This window comes from Vidua macroura, chromosome 6 (genome assembly GCF_024509145.1).
Source record: "Vidua macroura isolate BioBank_ID:100142 chromosome 6, ASM2450914v1, whole genome shotgun sequence".
NCBI lineage: Eukaryota > Metazoa > Chordata > Aves > Passeriformes > Viduidae > Vidua > Vidua macroura.
Genome location: NC_071576.1, coordinates 2,187,507 through 2,203,445, shown reverse-complemented (window position 1 = coordinate 2,203,445; position 15,939 = coordinate 2,187,507). Strand labels below are relative to the sequence as shown.

Genomic DNA, 15,939 nt, shown 5'->3' with positions numbered 1-15,939 from the left:
CCGCTCCGTGAGGGGCCGCGCCCTCCCCGCCGCGCGGGGGCGCTGTAGCCGCGCCCCCTCCCCTGCTCTGCCCCGCGGCCGTCCCGGAGGGCGGCGGCCGCCGCCTTCCCACAACGCCCCGCGCGCCCGCCGCGTCCCCTCAGCGACCCCCGGCCCGATCCCGATCCCGATCCCGATCCCAACCCCGCTCCTGGTCCCGGCTCGGCCCCCGGGGGCGGCCGGACCCCCCCCCCCCCCCCTTCCGCCCTGCGGAGCGGGGAGCGGCGCCGGGCATGCGGGCGGTGGCAGCGGGCCGGGAGGTGGGATGCTGTCGCGGAAGAAAACGCGGACGGAGCTCTCCAAGCCGGGCGAGGTGCAGGGGAAGTACGTGAAGAAGGAGACGAGCCCGCTGCTGCGGAGTGAGTGTCAGGGGGAGCGGGGGACGCCGGCGCGGGGCTCCGGGGGGCCGATCCCGAGGCCTTTGTGTGCGGCCAGTGCGGGTCCGGCGGGCCCTGAAGCTGCGCGGCCTTGGCGGGGTGAGGGGTGTGAGGGGCAGTTATCCCTGCGCGTGTCTGTAAGGGTTATTTCTCCCTGAAAATGCGTGTTCAATGCTGTTACGAGCCCTGGGAGATGACGGAGGGAAGTTAAAACTGAAAGGAAGCCCGAGTTTCAAAGGGAGCCCTGCACGCCTTGTTCCGCCGGGTGCTCGGCGTGCCCGGACTTGGTGGGTTTTTGTGGGTTTTATGGTTTTCTCAGTTTCAGCAGGCCGCGGTTCAGGCAGTGCGCAGACGGTTTTTTTAAATGAGGCGACGAGCTCTCAAGGTGAGGTGTGACGGGGCCTGGAGCAGCCTGGGATGGGGAAGGTGTCCCTGGGGCGCGGGCGGGAGTTTCGGGGCGCCTTCCAGCCCGAAGCGTTCTGCGGCTTCCGCGAATCCGCGAGCCCGCTCTTTTCCAGAGCGGCGTGCTCGTCTGCCCGGCCTGGGCACCGCGGAACGGGAGAACTGTCCCGCCTGGCAGTTGCATAAAATCCCTGCGGAAACAAATGCTCCAGGTCCTCAAGCTGGTTGAGGTCACCTGGGCTGCGCGGATCTTTCCCGTGGCTCTGACTGCCGCAGCCCTGCGCTCCTAGGGCTGGACACGACACCGCAAATACGCACTCCAAGTGGGCTTAGGTTCGGTTTTGTTGGTCTTTGAAGACAACCCGACACTGTAATGGGTTTGTGTGCTGAATAAATTGACTGCTGGCACCTTCTGGGGTGCGCCAGATTTTAACCGTAAGCTGTAAGTTTATTAATAAAAGATAATAGGAATAACCTCATTCTAAATGAAAGTTATCATCTGTCTTGATTTACCTGGAGGGAAGCTACTTATTTATATCATGTTGAAAGTAAAAGTAGGGAGAGGAGGAATGTTTCACATACTGGATGGAGGCAGTGAAATTCTAAAGGAGGCAGTGAAATTCTAAAGGAGAAAGTGAAATATCTCCCTGATAATTTGACGATTTAATGTGTATGGAATGACATCGTTTTTCTGGCTGAACTTTGTGACTTTGGGATTAGTGGGGGCAGTGTGAATTTCTCTTTCTATCTGGGATTCCTGTGGGCATTAACGTCTTATCATTCCCAGTTTGTAAGGACAACATTCCCAAAGAAGCAGTAGCCAAGATAGGTGGATTTTCTTGACCCTTCTCACAGAGAGATACGAACCCTGACTGATGTAGCCACAGCACAGTGTGGGTGGTTTGGTTTTTTTTTTTTGTTTTGTTTTTTTTTGTTTTTTTTTTTTGTGTGTGTGGTTTTTTTTTGATGGGTTTGGGGTTGGTTTGTTTATTGCAGCTGCAGTTTTGCTCAGTGGGTTCCTGGTGTGGGGTGTGCTGGTTTCTGCTGCAGGACACTGCAGCGTTACCACCACATTCGCACAGGTGTTAGTGGCTTCTGCACTGAATCTCCTCAGTGTAAATCGCCGTGGCTGGTCCCATACTGCACCGGCAGAGTTCTCACTTCTCCTCCGTGCTCTCTGGCAGATCTGATGCCTTCCTTTATCCGCCACGGTCCGACCATTCCAAGACGAACGGATATCTGCCCTCCCGACTCCGCATCCTCTGCCTACGCCCCCGGCGGCGATGGGATCCTTTCCAGGAACCAGAGCTTCCTCCGAACTCCGGTGCAGAGGCCGCCTCACGAGATAATGAGGCGAGAAAGCAACAGACTGTCCGCACCTTCCTACCTGGCCAGGAGTTTGGCGGAGGTGCCCAGGGAATACGGCTCCTCCTCGCAGTCCTTCCTGGCGGAAGCCGCTCCCGGGCTGGAGAACGGCGACGCCGCAGCCCGGGGCTATTACTACGATCATTTCTACGATGCCCAGAGGAGACGTCAGCTGAGCGAGCGCCTGCACGAGGACTACAGGTATTATGAACACAACAGTGATCTTTTCCAGAGGATGTCCCAGAATCACGGGAGGCACACTTCAGGTAAGGATTCGTTGTTGCTTTTGTTGAAAATCCGGTTTTGGTGAGAGTTTGGGTGCAGAGATGTGTTTGGATGATCAGGATTGTGTTGGAGGTGTGTAGGACAGAGCTGCTTTTTCATGGCATTTCTGGGATTTGGGTAATTGGAATTGAGGGTTTGTTCACACATATCCAGAAAGGAAAAATAGACTTAAACCAGGATTATTTTCTTAAATAAATGGAGTAAGGCCAAGCAAGTTTTGGGGTTTTTAATGCCAAGCATATGTACATCTCTACACATCACTTGCTGGCTAGCAGGGAATTTTATTCATTGGGGGACATCTCCTATTTTCATGATGTAGACAATAACCAACAGCTCTAAATTACAATATTGCAGCATTATTATTATTGTTATTATTGTTATTATCATTAAATTTTAAGTATCATCTTATTACTTAATTTCATTGTTTGAATTTGACCTCAGTAATTAAAATAATTCCTTATAAATAGTCATAGGGAGGAATGACTGTTTTTGTGTAATTAGCAAATTGGCATCTAATTAGTGTTGAAATTAACTTCTTAATCCTTGATTCCTTTCTTTTAGCTTTTAAAATTGTTTGTAAATATGCCTGTTCCCCCCCTTACTTTCACTGGAACTTGCCTTTGTTTCCTAAACCAAAACAGCATAAGAAAGAAAAATAAATACTAAATAATTAAATACTACTTCTCTGAAATATTTGACTGTATTTGATATTACAAAAACTATGCCCAAGGAGGAGTTTGAAACAAACATTTCAAACCTTCAATATGAAATACGTTGTCACTTGTAATCTGTAAACAAAGTAGTAATTAGTGTCTAATAAAATAAATCTCCAGTCTAGAAAAAGAAATCTGCCAGGAAGAACATCAGCTTTTAATGCTGCTGACCTCGTGTGTGGGATTAGAACCTGTCAGTGCCTTGTGTCTTCTTCATCACAGAAACAACTTCCATGAAAAATGGAAATGCCAGCCAGGAAATTCTGAAATGCTGGGGTTTAAGGCCTGCTGCTTGAATCCTTTATTTTTCTAAATGTGAATATATCTGATCTACCTGGATTCTGTGTGCAAACCCTGCGTCTCTGCCAGTTGTTGCACATCCAGCAGTCATTAAACATTTACCTGGTCCAGGTAACAAGCACTGGAAGTGTGTGCTGGGACATTTTAGGGAGGATTTCACAAACCACTTTAACCTTCAGAATTAAACAGTAGCTGTGTCTGCTGAGGAGATTCCCAGAAATGGAGCTCTAGCTTGGAAGTGGAGATTCATATATCAAATTTTTTAAAGGAGCTCCATATTTTGCTCAATTGTAGCAACATCTTCTTCCTAAATAGATTTTTTTTCCCTGCTGTTTGTTGACCTTGGCCCTGGAAATCATAAAGGAGCTGCTCCTATTTGCTTGGTTTGGTCATTCACTCTCATACTTTAACATTTCATATTTTGAACAAATTCTGCACAGGTTTTGTGGTGGGTGAGTATTTAATCTCACGCACTCGTAGGGAGAGACAAAGGTGAGCCTTTCAATTGCCAGTGTTTTCCCTTTCCTCCATTTTTTTTCATCTCCATATGACCTCCTGAAGTCCTCTTTTCCTTTTTCTTAAAGAATTATGTGGCCCAAAATAAGAAAATTTTAGGTTTTGTTACTTCCTTCATCTCACCATTAAGCTTCTTTTTATTTGAACCATCCATTGCTTTCACACCTTCAGTGTTTTCCTTGAGTTACTCAAATGTCTCTGTAATTCCTTGTTTATTTTTCTTGCATTTCCAGAGCCTGTTGCTTTCACTGTCTTTGTCTAAATTACTTTTCTTTACTCGTCTTCATTGTTGTTTCTCTTCACTGAGATGCCAGAATTGCCCGATGCCTGCAGTTCCAATTGAAAAGTCTGGTTTTTAGCTGGAGTTTGTAAATGCTGCCTTCTCCCCTTTCCCTCCTCTCCCACCCTCCCTCCAAAGGTGCCCTTGGTCAGTTCTGGTGTGTTCTGGGTGGATTCCCAAGGAAATGTTGCCTGGTGAACACGAGGTGTTCCTGCTTTGCTGATATTCCGTGGTGGTCACACTGAGATGCTTTTTGGGAGCAGTCTGGAAGTGAAGAGGTGCCTGTGAATTTCAGCTTTCATTCAAAACAGAGATTCTCCTCTTTGTGATTTGGAGAGAAGTTGCAAACACGTTCTTATCAAGAGTTCAGAGTGTTCAGCCAAGTCTTCAGGGCAGTGCTGTGGTTTTGCAGCAGTTGGTGTTTCAGCATTGTTTTAGTGTCCTTCCATGGGCATTTCTCCTTCAAGTCACGTTTTCTCTCTCACTGTGATTCACTTCTACCATCTCCTCCTTTCCATATTTTCATTCAGTTTGTTTCTAATTACCAATTCAGTGCTGCTGATTTTCCTGACCAGTACTTTCTGTTGAGATACCTCCTAATTTTGTACGTTTAGCTACCTCTGTGGCATTTCTTAAATTTTTAATTTCTTTTTTTTTTTATTATTATTATTATTATTATTATTATGAGTGTCCTTTTCAAACTTTTAATTCTAAGAGACTTTACCTGTCTTTCCTCGCCATCTCTTTCCTCTCTTCTAGGTTAAAGTTTTGGGGAGGTCTGTGGTTGAAGTTATACCTACAGTGTAGATTGGAACTAACTTGTAACCAAGACCTCAGAGTTATTTGTACCTGTGTGAGCGGTAAGCTGAACCATTCTTCTGTGTCTATCAAAATTGCTGAGCTTGAAATCAACCCTGTAAAGGCACTTGCTGGTGGTGGATTGTGATGAGTTCACTGGGATGTCACAGGAGAAAAAACAATTTTAACAGAGAATCCAGTGTGCTTTTGGTTCATCTGTTAAGTTGTACCCCTGAAAATCTGCAAACTTGTTTAATGTAAGAGCAAAATAAATACAAATTATGACATGAAGCCCATTTAGAGCCGAAATAGCCATATTTTTATTTTTCTCTCATTTTTAAACAGATGGCAGTTCCTGCCTTTTTCTTCTCTTGTGCTGATTTTGCAGGAATTTTGCAGCATAATTCTTGATGCTTTCAGAGTTCTTCCTGTCATTTCCTATTTGTGAATTTGTGCTTGCTTGGAACACCCCATTCCCTGCAACAAAAGAGGTGCTTGTGCTCAGGAAGTTCCTTCAGATGCTTTGGAGTGGGTTAGGAAGGCCTGGGACCTGCAGAGTTGGCTAAACAGGAGAGTTATTGGAACTTTTTGTTACTTTATTATTACTTACTCTTTTAAAATTAAACAGTTTGTTCATCTTCTCTTCCTGCTCTTCACCCTGCTCTGATGAGGGGAAGGGAGAGGATTTTGGCATCCTGAAAAAAGGCTCACAGGACAATTGGGCTAATTAAAGACAAACACTGTTTTGTAAGATTTGTTCTTCAACACTTTGGAAATTTGGGTGATGTCACTCGTGGGCTCTGAAATTTCTCTGCATTTTCTACCCAAGTGGAACTTTCTCCTCTGGTTTTGCTCTTTGCCCTTTTTGCTGGTGATGGGATTTCTCTGCTGCTTTTCCTACCTGCCTGGAAATCTTTGCTCCAGTGGGCTTGGACTTCTTTCCAGGAAGAGTTCCCTCAGAAAAAAACCTTTCACTGGGAAAGCACTGACATCATTTCCAGTTCTTTTGTTCCTTCCTAAACACAACTTCCCTGAGTGAAGAGCACACTACAGATTGTTCACACTTGTGACTTTATTAAGATTTGTAAGAGAAGGAACTTTTTGCATTGATAAAGTGCACTGGACTGTGCTGCTCAAAGTTAAAATTGGTAATTCAAGACCTTAAATTGAAGATACTGGATTTTAGAAATGGAAGGAAAATTAAAGCCTCAATTTCAGTGTTGATATTCCTTAAAAGCAGCAGCTGAACCAAAAAACACCCTGTTATCTAATGTATTATGTTATAATATAACAATATAAACAGAATTACCAGATGAGGCTTGACAAGCTTGAAAGAGACCTTTTGAAAAGGTTTTACAAATGCATAAATTTAAATTAATTGTTGACCATCCTTGAGATTTGATAGTGTTCCTCCAGAGAGTGCTCATCCCTCAGTAGGGGAAAGGAGACATTTGGAAAAAGGGGATATTTTAAACAACTCTTTCTTGGGAAAGCAGGAAGAATGAGAATTTTTGTCTTGTTACAGCTAAAAGTGTGTGTGAGCAAGAAAACCCTGAGAGTTACAGTGAACATGCTCAGTTTATCTTGTGCCAGGGATCACATCCTCCATCCCAGGAAAATCCCACGTTTCACACCAAATGTTTGTGTAAAAACTGTTCAGCTTTTCTATTTGGGATACATAAATCTGGTGCCAGCCCCCAATCCAGGGAATATCCCTGGTGCTTGCTGGAAAATCCTGTGTGGAGTTTTGGGGCTCAGACTTCACCTGGAATTTAAATGCAGAAAATGTCATTCCTGGAAATTTGCCATGGAAAAGGCAGTCCATGGATTTAGGCTGTCTTGGAATTTTCTTCTTTGGGTTATACTTTGGAAAAGATCACATAGGAATTTACTCTTCCAAGTGTTGTGTAGTTGAAATTACAGGTATGTGTATATATATATAAAAGTTAATTTTCCTCTTTTCTTACTGTTCAAAACTATAGGAGCAGTTTTTCTCTTATGTGTGTATCCATCCTCCCACAAAGGAGCATCTGAGGTTTATCAGGAACACCAACAGACAATTTCTTTTGATCTCTAAAAAATAATTTTATAGGAAAAAAAGTCTAAATTGTACTAATTGTTGATTTTCATGCCACGGTGGTTGATGGCTTTAAGGCCCTATGAATATCAACATCTTAAAACTTCCAGCACAGAGAATATTCCAGTATAATCTGTGATATAGGGAAAAAAATGATAGCTACAACCATCAGTTTGTAAGTCTGGCCTTTGATTTCATGTCCATGGAATATTGTTCAAAACTGGCAATTTCTACATCTGCACAAGTTTATTTTAATGGTTTGGCTCTGCTTCTTCATATATGAAATGAAAATGGCAAAAGGAATGGATAAAATATTTGTGATCTGATGTTATTTTTGTTCTTTGCATCTTGGAGATTAAAAATAAGCTGGCATTGGGAGAATCCATGTGTGGAGAACTTTAGTGCAGAGGATGGCACCTCTTCCAAATGTTGGGAAGCATTAACCTGTACCTTTAGTAAAAATAATTATCTATGGATTTGAGGCCAGAGTTTAAGGAGGAGGAACTGTAAGAAAAGTACAGGGATGTGCAGGTTTTAACAGTAAACAGAAAAATAGGGATTTTTTCCCCCCCTAGTGAAGTTTGTGTGTTCAGCTCTCCTGGCAGTGATGATTTAACAGTCACTATTTCCACATCCATGAAATCACATCCCAGAGGTTCAGCTGATGGGGGACAATCCTGGATTTGTTTAACCCAAGCATTTTCAAGAAGCTGAAATGTTCCTATTTCGTCAGTGGCATGAGGGGCTGAGCCAGCTTCCCTGCCCCAGCCCTTCCAAAGGTCAGGAAGCTCCAGATGTTTCTTTTCTCTGGAATTAAGGTCTAGGTTGTTCAGTCCCAAGTAAAGATGGACACAGCCATCAGCTTCCCTTTATAATGCTGACAAACAGGTAAGTACTGACACAAGAGGAAATCCTTTAAGGCCAAGCAGTTCAGAACATGACAGGGCTGGAAAAAGATTTATGGATGAGCACAAAGTTTTAAAGTTTGTGAGGGAGGTTTTAATTTATTTTTTATTTCTCCAGTTTTGGAGCCTTCCTGTAACTTTATTTTCAAATATTATAATCTCTTAGGATATAGCTCACCCAGGTTTTAGGCTGTCATTTTAGATGAGAGAGACTCTGCCTGTCCCTTCTCTCAGAAAATAATCACACAAAAATGTTATTCCTGAAAAAAAGGAGGAGGGGGGGTGTATTCCTGTCAGTAAATGTGTGTGGGGAGGTGATTTCTGACTTGTAAAAAAGTGGGAAAAGTGGCTCCCAAACCCCTTTGCTGGCTGTGGGAAATAGTAACACACAAACTCTAGGGATAATGGGATTGAATAGATGCTTTTGGCTATGGGATGAAAAGATAATTGGAATGTTCATTAAAACTAGATAGTGTTGAGCTGTGGGACTGTGAGGGACTGGAGGGAACTCCTTAAAATGAATTTTAAAAGAGAGTTGAATTGAGCCCAGCGCATCCAGGAGGTAGCAAATTCCCAGGGATGCAAAGAAACCTGCAAAATTCTTGATTATGTGACTGGGTGTCTGTGGTTGGGTGTTTTTTAATGAGTTTTCTGTACTTGCTCATCTGGCTTTTCTTTCTTCCCAAGTATCCCTGGGGAGGGATGGGAAGGAGCTGTTTCTGTAGGCATCTCTCAGCATCCAGCTGCTAGTCTGTAAAAACTCTCTGTGTGTTACAACAAATCACACACTTCAAAGAGCTGGGGAGCAGTCTCTTCAATCTAGTGATGCATAAATCCCACATGTGCTCTGTTTCCAGGGAAAAGGTGGGAATTAATCAGCTGCTGATTCCTGGCAGCTCCTGGAGCCCGACCCTGCTTGTCCCTCCTCTCTTGTTCTACCTCATCCTCTTGCTGGTCTTGACTGGTTCACCTAAAAAGCTTTGATAGGACTCAGTGATTTTTCTGGATAGTTTTAATTGCTGACTTTAACTTTTTGGGGTGTTTTTTTTTTTTTTTGTGGTTGTTGATAAATGAACTTTAATTTTTTTCTGTTTGGTTGTTTTTTGGGGTTTTTTAATTTTTTTTTATATATAAATTAAGCAGCCATGAAACTTTAATAACAGAAATCATAATTCCTGTAAATCTTCCCCTAAACCCCGATCTCCCTTTGTTTTAGGCATCGGGAGAGTTGCTGCTACATCTTTAGGAAACTTAACAAATCATAGTTCTGAAGATTTACCTCTTCCTCCTGGCTGGTCAGTGGACTGGACCATCAGAGGAAGGAAATACTACATCGATCACAACACCAACACCACCCACTGGAGCCACCCCCTGGAGCGCGAGGGGCTCCCGCCGGGCTGGGAGCGCGTGGAGTCCGCCGAGTTCGGGGTTTACTACGTGGATCACATCAACAAAAGGGCTCAGTACAAACACCCCTGTGCTCCCAGGTGAGCCTCCCTCCTTCCCTGCCTCCCTGGGGTTGTCTTAGTCCAGCTAGGGTTTGTATCAAATACAACAGGGGAAAAAAAAAAAAAAAAAATCTTGTTTTCGGCTTTGCCGGTTCTCAGTAAGGCTTTTAGGAGAAGTTTGGGTTTTGTCTCGTGGTTCTGAAGTTTAGAAGCAGGGTATTGCCCCTAAGTGAAATAAAGCAGCTCTGCAGCTGTCAGTAAAACAGCAAAGTTGCTGAGAAGAGAATTGAGCTGTACACTGAAAGGAAACTCGGTGTGATGTGCTCTGGACATCTGAAACGTGAATTGAGTCTTGTCTGGAATGGAAATGGGTATTTCAGGCACTCGTAATTTCAAAGTAAAATAAAACTAATGCACACCAAATCCAGTGCTAATTGTTAATGCACACCAAATCCAGCTGTTAATTCTTAATATACACCAAATCCAACTGTAAATTGTTAATATACACCAAATCCAGCTGTTAATTCTTAATATACACCAAATCCAACTGTTAATTGTTAATACACACCAAATCCAACTGTTAATTGTTAATATACACCAAATCCAACTGTTAATTGTTAATATACACCAAATCCAATGTTAGTTGTTAATATACACCAAATTAACATTTAATTGTCAATACACACCAAATCCAATTGTTAATATACACCAAATTAACAGTTAATTGTCAATATACACCAAATCCAATGTTAATTGTTAATATGGACCGAATTAACAGCTCATTGTTAATACACACCAAATCCAACTGTTAATTGTTAAATTGTTAATCCAGATGGTTCATTTCTGCTGATACCGAGGAAGTTCTTCAACTTGTGGCACAAAAGATAAATATATGGGGCTGTCTTTAAATGGAGTAATTCTGATCAGCTGCTGCCTGAATACCTCTGTTGTGGCATGTTAAATGGTGGATTGCATGAACCAATACTTTTAAAATGTTTTAAAAACAGCTCCAGTGCATTGTTTTGCTGTGGTGAGTGGGGCTGAGGTGAATTTCACCCGAAGAGCAGCAGCCTGTGCAGTGCTGGGTGTGTGTGTGATGCTCAGAAGTGAATGAGTGCAGTGAGTGCAGTGTGTGCCATGTGTGCAGTGAGTGCAGGGAGTGCAGTGAGTGCAGTCTGTGCAGTGTGCTCAGTGTGTGCAGTGAGTGCAGTCTGTGCAGTGTGCTCAGTGTGTGCAGTGAGTGCAGTCTGTGCAGTGAGTGCATTGTGTGTACAGTGTGTGCAGTGTGTGCAGGGAGTGCAGTGAGTGCAGTGTGTGCATTGTGTGTACAGTGTGTGCAGTGAGTGCAGGGAGTGCAGTGTGCACAGTGAGTGCAGTCTGTGCAGTGAGTGCCGTGTCTACAGTGTGTGCAGGGAGTGCAGTGAGTGCAGTGTGTACAGTGTGTGCAGTGTGTACAGTGTGTGCAGTGAGTGCAGTGAGTGCCGTGAGTGCAGTGTGTGCAGTGTGTGCAGTGAGTGCAGTGTGTGCAGTGTGCTCAGTGAGTGCAGTGTGCTCAGTGTGTGCAGTGAGTGCAGTGTGCTCAGTGAGTGCAGTGTGCTCAGTGTGTGCGGTGTGTGCAGTGAGTGCAGTGTCTGCAGTGTGTGCAGTTATTGCAGTGATGCAGCGTGTGCAGTGTCTGCAGTGAGTGCAGTGTGCTCAGTGTGTGCGGTGTGTGCACTGTGTGCAGTGAGTGCAGTGTCTGCAGTGTGTGCAGTATTGCAGTGATGCAGCGTGTGCAGTGTCTGCAGTGAGTGCAGTGTGCTCAGTGTGTGCAGTGTCTGCAGTGTCTGCAGTGAGTGCAGTGAGTGCACTGTGTGCAGTGTCTGCAGTGTCTGCAGTGTGTGCAGTGTGTGCAAAGTGCAGTGTGTGCAGTGAGTGCAGTGAGTGCACTGTGTGCAGTGTCTGCAGTGTCTGCAGTGTGTGCAGTGTGCTCGGAGGTGACGCTGTCGCTGTCCCTGTCCCTTGCAGCGTTCCCCGTTACGATCAGCCGCCCCCCGTGTCCTACCAGCCGCAGCCCCCGGAGAGGAGCCAACCCCTGCTGGTCCCTGCCAACCCCTACCACAGTGCTGAGATCCCCGACTGGCTGCAGGTCTATGCCAGGGCTCCTGTCAAGTGAGATTCTGCCTTTTCTTTTTCTGCTTTTCACTCGGGAAATGAAAAAAACAAAAATTGAGTTTCTGCGACTGACAGCAGAGCTTGTGCTGTACTTGGTTTTTAGGGCTGAGGTTGGCAGCATGAGGGAGTTGTACCAAATGTTTATCACATTAATTTGTTCTCTTTCAGGCATTTCTTGAAGTGATCACTTTGTGCAGCTCCCACAACTGGCAGAAAGCTGTCAGAGAGTGAAGGATGTGTTTTCCTTTCAGAGTGTTTACATGAGCGGTACCACATGCTCAGAAAATATGTGAAACATTTTTAGGGTGGAACTTCCTCATGTCTCTTTTATTTCTTTTTAAACAGCACAGCTTTTCCTTCACCTTTAAGAGTTTTTAATCATAGAATCATAAAATTGTTTGGGTTGGAAGGAACTTAAAAATCATCCAGTTCCACCCCCCTCCATGGGCAGGGACACCTTCCACCATCCCAGTTTGCTCCAAGCCTCCTCCAGCCTGGCCTTGGGCACTGCCAGGGATCCAGGGGCAGCCACAGCTGCTCTGGGCACCCTGTGCCAGGGCTGCCCACCCTCACAGAGAACCATTTCTTCCTAATATCCAACTAAATAATGCCTTTTTCCAGCTTGAAGCCATTCCCCTTGTCCTTCCCTCCATCCCTTGTCCAAAGTCCCTTTCCAGCTCCTTTGGAGCCCCTTTAGGCCAAATGCTGGCTGACATCTATAGTTCTATTTATATATTTCTGTTCAAAAAACTGAATTAAAAACTAAAGGGTAATAAAAAGTCATTTTGTGGGAAAAAGAAAAAAAAACCCAAAACTGCTGCAGGAACAGGGAGTCTCCTCCCGAAAAAGGTTTGAGTCAGCATAAAGAAATGAGATTTTCTAATGGGTGCAACTCTGCAGAACAGTAACTGGATAGAAAGCAATAAAAATCCCCAATGTGGTGTAATAATTACTAAATCATGTGCTATTCATAAGGAGAATATGGAGAAATTCAGTCTTACAGCAGCGAGGTCAGCCTGTAACTGCAAATTCAAGCTGTGGTGTTCAGTGACTTCCACTAAAAAAATTCTCTTTTTTTATTACCTGCTCCTACTAACTACAATTTGAATGAGTTTTATTACTTCTTGTGACTGCTGGGTTTGCCAGCAGCCCAGAAAGATTTAAATTGCCCTAAAATCCCCCAGTACACTGAGGCTCCACACTCAGTTCCTGTAGCCTGTAGGATTTGTTTCCTAGAAATACTTCCAGGTTTTGGCTGCAGATCCATTCCTTTATTTAGGTCTTTGGCACATCCAGACAATGTAAATTTAAATATTTCAGCCTGTGTTGTGTGGATTATTTTGGGTATTTTCTTGAAACTTGAGAAACAAACATAAGAAAAATGAAACAATCAGGGATTTCTTTATAGCAAGTAGGCTGAGACAAACTTTTGAATTTTTAACTGTAAGCACAGTTCTGCTCTGAAATAATTGGTTTTATTCTGTCAGGATTTGTTACTTACCCCTGGCTCTGTAAATCGATTTAGCTGTAAAGCCCAGTTGTTTTTGTTCAGAGGAGTAGATAATTATGGAAAAAATAAGAATATTAGATTTTGTTTTAACAAATTCCTCTAGAGGATAAGAATTAGGGTTAGAAAAAGCCTGATAGAGAGTCCAGGAGGTGTTAACCAAAATAATCTTTGTTTATAGGAAAAAAATTCCTTCCTGTGAGGGCGGGGAGGCTCCTGATGAGTGGGAAGGGAGAAGGAGGGAATGGTGTTGTCCAACAGTCCAGAGGTGCCTGGAAACCTTCAACCCTCTTTGTCAATACAGAGCTCAAACTCCAAACATCTGAAATGTGTTATTTCTCTTTTCTTGGGGGGAAAAAATCATTTTAGCAGTGCAGCCCTGTCAGAATCAGGGATAACTTTAATACAGAAGCTGTGATGAGTTTTAATGAAATCCTTAAAATTCCTCAGAGCATCTTTGGAAGTCACCTGCAAGTCCTGGTGCTTCTGTGATGCCTCTGGAATGTGACTTTCAGTGGGGAATGCAGTTTATTTCCATAAACCCACTGATATTTCAGCCTCAGCCTCCACTCAGGTGAATCCATCTCCTCCTGTGCCTCAGCACAAACTCTGTTATTCCACGAGTTTCTCCTGTTCTGGAATAGTCAGAGCAGTCAGCTCCCCATTTCCAAGCTAAGGAAAGCAGATTTTGGGTGGGTTGTGTGAGGAAAAAGCAGGAAAGGAGGGTAGGGCAGTGAGGGTGGAAGCACATCAGGGTTTGCATTTAAATATCTATTGTAGATTATTGCTGCTAATTAACCAGGAGGGGTTAATTGGAGAGGTTAAGCAGCCAGGAATGCTCTTGTTACAGCTGGATTGGGAACAGCTGATGGGGAGGGAAGGCCAGCAGTGTCCCATCTTTGGGAGGGACCTGAGCTGCTGAAATAATCCATTTTTCTGTGTTACTCTGATTTGAACATGTTTTACTGATTTAAGTTGTTTTACAGTAAATATTCCAGGTGCGTTGTGAATGCAGTTGCTGTTCAGTGCTTCCAAAATGCATTTCCATAGAATCCCAGAGTGGTTTGGTGTGGAAGGGACTTTAGAAGCATCCCATCCCAGCCCTGCCATGGCAGGGACACCTCCCACTGTCCCAGGCTGCTCCAAACCCTGTCCAGCCTGGCCTGGGACACTGCCAGGGATCCAGGGGCAGCCACAGCTGCTCTGGGCAGCCTTCAACCCTCACAGGGCACAATTCCTTCCCAACATCCCTCTGGCACTGGGAGCCATTCCCTGGGTCCTGTCCCTCCATCCCTTATCCCCAGCCCCTCTCCAGCTCTCCTGGAGCCCCTCCAGGCCCTGCAAGGGGCTCTGAGCTCTCCCTGGAGCTTCTCCTCTCCAGGTGAGCACCCCCAGCTCTCCCAGCTGTTTGCCTGTGCTGGTTTATTCTGGTCCCTTAAGGGCATCTCCTGCATTCCTGGAGTTCTCTTGGGAGGGACTGTGATGTTTCTCCAGCCCATTCCCAAACCCAACTCCCACCTTTTGGGGTCTTTCCCTAAAAGGAGCTCACTCAGACCCTCCTGGAGCTGCTGTCTGATCCTCCACCCCCCCCGTAGGTACGACCACATCCTGAAGTGGGAGCTGTTCCAGCTGGCCGACCTGGACACGTACCAGGGCATGCTGAAGCTGCTGTTCATGAAGGAGCTGGAGCGCATCGTGAAGCTCTACGAGGCCTACAGGCAGGCGCTGCTGTCGGAGCTGGAGCAGCGGCAGCAGCGGCAGCAGTGGTACGCGCAGCAGCACGGCGCCAGCTACTGAGCCCCGCCCGCACACAGACTGACAGGAGAAGTGCTTTCGGTGAAAAGGCAGCTTATTTTTGTTGACGTTGCACCTTTGTTATTATCCTCTTGAATATTTTTCTACATGTATTATGTGTTGTTTATAAAAAGTGGAAATGGTTTGTTAATCCTTTTTTTTTTTTGCCGTGCCGGGAGTAGTTTGTTATCCTGAGAAACCAGCGGTTCCATCGGTCCCCTGAGCCTTGGATCTCTTTCCTACGGTCGGCTGCAGTGTTTAAAGCTGGCTGTGTATTTCTTAAGGGCAATAGATGCAACTGTCACGTCCTGGCTTCCAAACGTTGTCCAAATCCAGATGCCTCGTTCAGGGTGTTTCCCTGGGGATTTGGGATCCCTCTCCTGAGAGAGCTCTGCTCTTTGTTTACAGCTTTAATGTACAGAACCAGCCCCGGGCCTGTTCAGTCACACCAGGAGCTGATTTCACCCTTCGGATCCGAGCGCTTCGCGGAGGTGAAGCCTGAGTTGCCTTATTTTTTACTTTAGCTCATTAGTACTCCGGATTTACTCCTCATTTTCACACAGATTACTCAGAGGGGGAACACTTGTACCTTCCTAAAGACCAAGATCTCTAAGCAGAGTGGTTTTGATCCTGCATTTCCCAAAACCTGACCCGCTCCAGTGGAAAGGCAGCAGCATTGTCTGACCCACTGTGCCACCCCAGGGGGAAAATCAGGGATGTAACAGCAATTACTGTTTGTTTTTTGTTTGTTTTTTTTTTTAATGAGCTTTTGTCTTAAAGCTCCTCACTTGGGGAAAATCTTTAATTGTCCAGTTACCCTCTCCAGTAATTTCATTTGGTTCATTAATTGTCCTGATACGTTATTTATGGGTTCTTTTCAGTGCAATAAACACTGCAGACAAAAAAGTACATTTCTTGTAAATCCCATGAACTCAATAAAAATCATTTTGTTCGATGAACAAAGGGTCTGTGTGACTGA

General features: G+C 44.8%; 1 protein-coding gene across 1 annotated transcript; it reads left to right on the top strand.

Annotated features, from left to right (window-relative positions):
* Positions 1–96: 96 nt before the first annotated feature.
* Positions 97–15,923, top strand: SAV1 (salvador family WW domain containing protein 1). The gene is made up of 5 exons (XM_053979613.1): positions 97–398; positions 2,003–2,449; positions 9,274–9,544; positions 11,513–11,656; positions 14,762–15,923. The coding sequence occupies exons 1-5, from the start codon at positions 305–307 to the stop codon at positions 14,961–14,963; spliced, it is 1,158 nt and encodes a 385-aa protein (XP_053835588.1). The 5' UTR covers positions 97–304; the 3' UTR covers positions 14,964–15,923.
* Positions 15,924–15,939: the final 16 nt, after the last annotated feature.

Bases quoted from the DNA above. Each gene is read 5' to 3' on its own strand.
- SAV1 (XM_053979613.1), top strand. From the start codon at position 305: ATGCTGTCGCGGAAGAAAACGCGGACGGAGCTCTCCAAGCCGGGCGAG. The intron at 2,450-9,273 runs GTAAGGATTCGT...CCTTTGTTTTAG, and splicing joins TCACGGGAGGCACACTTCAG to GCATCGGGAGAGTTGCTGCT. The intron at 9,545-11,512 runs GTGAGCCTCCCT...TGTCCCTTGCAG, and splicing joins AAACACCCCTGTGCTCCCAG to CGTTCCCCGTTACGATCAGC.